Raw genomic sequence first — 4,593 nt, 5'->3', positions numbered from 1 at the left:
AACTCATCTTCTTCTTCTTAAAAAAAAAAAAAAAAACTCATCTTCTTCATCATCTCTTGTAGTTTCTTCTCTCAGCCGCGTGTTGGCGTCGATGCTTGCTTCTTTGAGTTTTCCCTTGACTTGTTCTTCTTTGGGGACATGGCAAGGGGTTTCAACTGTCAAATCATCAGACTCAATTATACATGTTGCGATCTTTTCTTGTTCCTTTATTGTAACGGATGCTTGAGTGTCGACTACATGTGTATATGACTGTCACCCGGAGAAATTCTTCTCATATCCTTATGGAATGAAAGAGTCGATAACGACTCCCTCGGGTTCACAAAATACTTATTCAGATCCCTTCTTCGATCAAAAGGTACAAATGTGATGATGACAATCTGAAATCCTGTCCTTGATTGCGCTTTTTGTGCCCGCGTGCGCAAATAGTACTCACCATCCGGACTTTACACGTGCCAAGGAGACAGAGGACGGTCAAGTCTTTGATTCGAGTTAAGATAAATCTCCCTTCAATTCCCTGATTTCCATTGTCTGCTGACGCTGCTCTTTCGTATGCACGTCCACTTATAGAAACGAATCTCGCAAGCAGGAAAAGAGAGCCACGCTTCTTTTGGAGTTCGCGACTCAAAACTCGGGGTGATGTGACAGCACAGGATCATCATGCCTTTTGTTTGATCAATTGTCTTGCCCGATTGGTTTCAGATTCCTCTTTTGGCACAAGAAAAGGAACGTTTGAATTATTTTTTTCCGAGAAACCGAGAGATATAGATATATGTCGTCCGGGTCTGGTCCGATCCCAGGAGCTCGCAAGCAGCTCCGCCTCTGTACTTGCTTTGTGCGTGTGAGCTCGCTCAGTCCGACCCTCCTCTTCTTCTTCAGCGGTGGCCTGCGTCTTTGGTCTCTTGATCAGGCCAAGAAACAGAGCAATTCATGCTTCTCTATGGGATTTAGATCAAAAGGGTATGTGGCTTTTCTGCTCCTTGTGATTAGTTTGTGAAAATTCAGTCAAGTTCTCGCTTTTGGTCACTTTGCGGGGCGAACGCAGAGTGTTTCTTGATGCCGGGTTTGAGCTTTACTGGCTGACTTATTCAAATACTTACGCATTAAGATCATTTATGAAGTCGAGGATCTTCCTTTTACTCATTACCATATTCAAAATTTTGCTGCAGGGGTTGCTCTGCTCATGCTTGTCATAACAGCAAACAGTTTCTCACTTTGGTTTTGGAGGATTTATCGGGTCAGAGAGGGTTTTGGGTTTTACTTGATACACAAGTTCTCAAAGATCGCCGGCAGATTTTGTTTCCCTTTCGCCTTCTCTCTTTCCTAAATTTTTGAATTCGAGATGATATCTTTCCTTCCTTAATAGTCCACCCCCACACGCTAGAGGAGAAAACGAACGCCGGTTTTTTTTTTTTTTTTTTCAATTCTGACATGAGCACCGTGAGCGTAGAGCAGAGAAAACCAGGCAGAGAAGACAGGGGGCTGCTGAAACCAATGAGGAAAATCCGCGTGATGTACCGCGACCCCGACGCGACCGACTCCTCGAGCGATGAGGAGGACACGAAATTTTGTGATCGGATTGCGCCGCGGAAGAAGAGCGTGCGGGTTGTTAAGGAGATTGTGATTCCATTCACGAGACACGGATTGTGCAAAGAGATCTCTCCGTGCCTCGCTAACAATAGTCAGAAGTGGGCTACTGGCGCAAGTGACGTTCTGAGCCGAGCAAGCACGAGATCTCGTGGGTCGTCTGCTTATAAAGGGGTCCGGAGGAGGCCGTGGGGGAGATTCGCGGCGGAGATACGCGATCCTACTCGGGGGGTCCGAGTGTGGCTCGGCACTTACAGCACTGCAGAGGAGGCTGCTCTTGCCTACCAGCAGAAGAAGCTCGAGATCGATCAGAAGATTGAATCTCGGAGTAAGAAGAAGAAGGATAACTCGATCTGCGATTCGAAGGGCGAGCCAGAAGACAACAGAAGCGAATTGTTTTGTCATCGATCTCCATCATCAGTGCTTGATGTCCACAAGTCTTCTTCATTTAGCAGGGGACAAGATGAGCTGGTTTTCACAGAACAAGACCGGTTCATCCAAGCGTTTGGGGATCGAGCGTGGTCGTCATCAACCTGTCAAGAACTTGGTTTCGGACGCGAGGACAGCTTCATGCTCGATAACGAGTTTGGCAGTTTTTTCAACAGCATCGATCTCTTTGACGATTGCAAAGTATACGATCTACCCGACATGGACCTCGATTTAGGTAACGATGAGCTTGGTTGGATTGATGAAGCAACAGATATGGCATGCACATAGCTGAGCCAAATTAGTTTAATTTATGGAGCATTTTTTAGTGTCTACTGTCTAGAAACAGGGTCCAAGGTCTTCCTGGTTCTAATTTTTGCTGAGTACAAGGATAACGATGATCATGAATTACATCATTGTACTTCTCTATTGACGATACATACGGTGATTCTTGCTGTCATTGTCGAGCGCCATGAAACTTTAAGGTGAGAGAGGGATGTCGAATGGTTTTCATTAATTTTCGCAATTTGCAGCAGCAATCTATGGAGGCTCACCAAAAATATCAAAAAAATCAGAAATCTTCTGCCTACAATAAGTTTTTATATGGGTTTGATGGGAAATTGCACATACAGGTCGAGAGTTGATGAAAGTCCCGAGTTTTGTAGATTCCCATGACCTAATCAAAGCTTGAACCTTCTCATCCAGCCATAGGCTTCTGTGTCGACACAAAAAAATAATCCGTCGGTCGGCACACATGCCTATGGCAAGAAAAAGGAGGCAAGGAGAGATATCAGAGCTTGGATATGTCACGCACACGGCACGTGGAAAATATCCAGCAATTACTAATCTACTAGAGGATATCCACATGCTAATCCACGTCGTATGCCGTGTGTCCAATCGTCAAATACGACAATGGAATTGAAATGGTTATTGATGCAGGCGCCGACAACAGGTTATGGCCCAGGAATTTGAAATAAAGAGAGGCAGATACGCGCCGAAGCGAAGGATAGTCATCGTTTGAACACCGGCGGAAGAACAGTTGCCAGCACTTGCATAAGCGCCGAATCAATCGCCTGAAGGTCTGGTCGTGGGAGTCATGATGGGTGAGAGATATGGGCATAATCGACAAGGAGAAAAAAGAGAACATTCAAGCCGCTGCAAGTCGTCACATAACCTATTGTATATGACCGAAATAGCTTCCCAAGAACGTCCAGCAGTTCATGAAGAAGAACAAAAGTGGAAGACCATTTGAAAACTGCAACCGTCAAGGAGCAGTTTACCCATTCAATCATTATAAATGCCATCAAGCATCTACCAAAAAGCTCGCGATAGATCACACAAATTTATCTTTATCTTTGCTTCAAGTATCGCACTTTAATTTCCTTAGCTGTAACTTTCATATTCTCGTGGTCGAGCCAAACTACGGTTTTTATCTTTATCCCGCACACTTTGCTATTGAGTTAAACTCTGGTATAGTGTCATAGCATGTTCTGGCTTCATCATTGACTCAAACTTTATTGAAATTTCTTTATGTTGGCGCGTTTGTCAAAAAATTGTACTTTCTAAGCCTTATCGTCGAGTTAAACTCCAGTTTGATTTACGTTTGTGCAATTTTATTGAAGGTTCGTTTGTTGATATCTTGATTTTCTGGATTGCTCCTATCCGGAATCGCCACATGACCCTTTTGACACATTCAAAATTCAAAGAACTACTTCCGGTGAAAGGTATTTCGTCGAGGTAGAAATTTCAGCGAAACAACTCCAAAGTCTCTCGCAGCACTAGGTTAAAGAGAAAAAAAAAACATCATACAAGATGCGCTTGTTTTATGGAAAACTTCACATTAAAGGAAAATACTTTCTGAGAAATCATTTTTCAGGAAAATATTTAGTTTTTCTTTGTTTGGTGATATGCGACCGAAATGTTTTCTGTTTTTGGATATCATTTGAAAATTGATTTCAATCTCATCACTTTATCTCAAAAAAAAGGAATCGGATTTTTAAATAATTTTTTTGTTATTTTATTTTTTATCTTCCCTTCCTTCTTCCTTGAGCCAATTGGGCTTCGGACTGGTAAAGCTTCATGTCCTATTAATTAAATCTATGCTGATCCAAAGGCAGCTTACGGAGACCTGCCTGCGGTCCAGAATAAAGTTACAGGAAAAAAACCTAATAGATCCTTTCGTACACAAATGTGAATAAATCACGAGGACATGTATAAAAGCAATTGATTGAATTTATAATCATGATTAAGAACACTCTGGAGACCTCTTGCTTCTGTAATTCTTTATCTGCGACGTGATGGTAGACTCTCATGATCAAATAATATGATAAAAAAAAAAATTCACTATAAGCATGCAACCAGATTTTTCAAACGGATGAGTCGATTCGGGTTACAAATGATTTGACTCAAATAAATCCATTTAATCTATTTATGACTCATTTGTTGCAATGTAAATCTAGTGATTCATACCTAACCCGACTCACACCGACTCGACCCATATGCATCCAATATCCGATCGACCCATATTTTTAAAACACTTCCATTTTTAATTTAATCTAGAATAACTCATATCCAAACTGATGT

At 42.2% G+C, this 4,593-nt stretch overlaps 1 protein-coding gene across 1 annotated transcript; it reads left to right on the top strand.

Moving 5' to 3' along the window:
• Positions 1-803: 803 nt before the first annotated feature.
• On the top strand, positions 804-2,404 carry LOC115757223 (ethylene-responsive transcription factor ERF118-like). Its single transcript, XM_030697366.2, has 2 exons — positions 804-957; positions 1,167-2,404. Exon 2 carries the CDS (start codon positions 1,429-1,431, stop codon positions 2,299-2,301), a length of 873 nt encoding a protein of 290 aa, XP_030553226.1. The 5' UTR covers positions 804-957; positions 1,167-1,428; the 3' UTR covers positions 2,302-2,404.
• The last annotated feature ends 2,189 nt before the right edge of the window (positions 2,405-4,593 follow it).

This window comes from Rhodamnia argentea, chromosome 1, assembly GCF_020921035.1.
Source record: "Rhodamnia argentea isolate NSW1041297 chromosome 1, ASM2092103v1, whole genome shotgun sequence".
Classification (NCBI taxonomy): Eukaryota; Viridiplantae; Streptophyta; class Magnoliopsida; order Myrtales; family Myrtaceae; genus Rhodamnia; species Rhodamnia argentea.
The sequence above is the reverse complement of the archived record's forward strand: the minus strand, read 5'-3'. Positions and strand labels throughout refer to the sequence as shown.

Excerpts from the sequence above, each read along its gene's own strand:
- LOC115757223 (XM_030697366.2), top strand. The coding sequence starts at position 1,429 with ATGAGCACCGTGAGCGTAGAGCAGAGAAAACCAGGCAGAGAAGACAGG.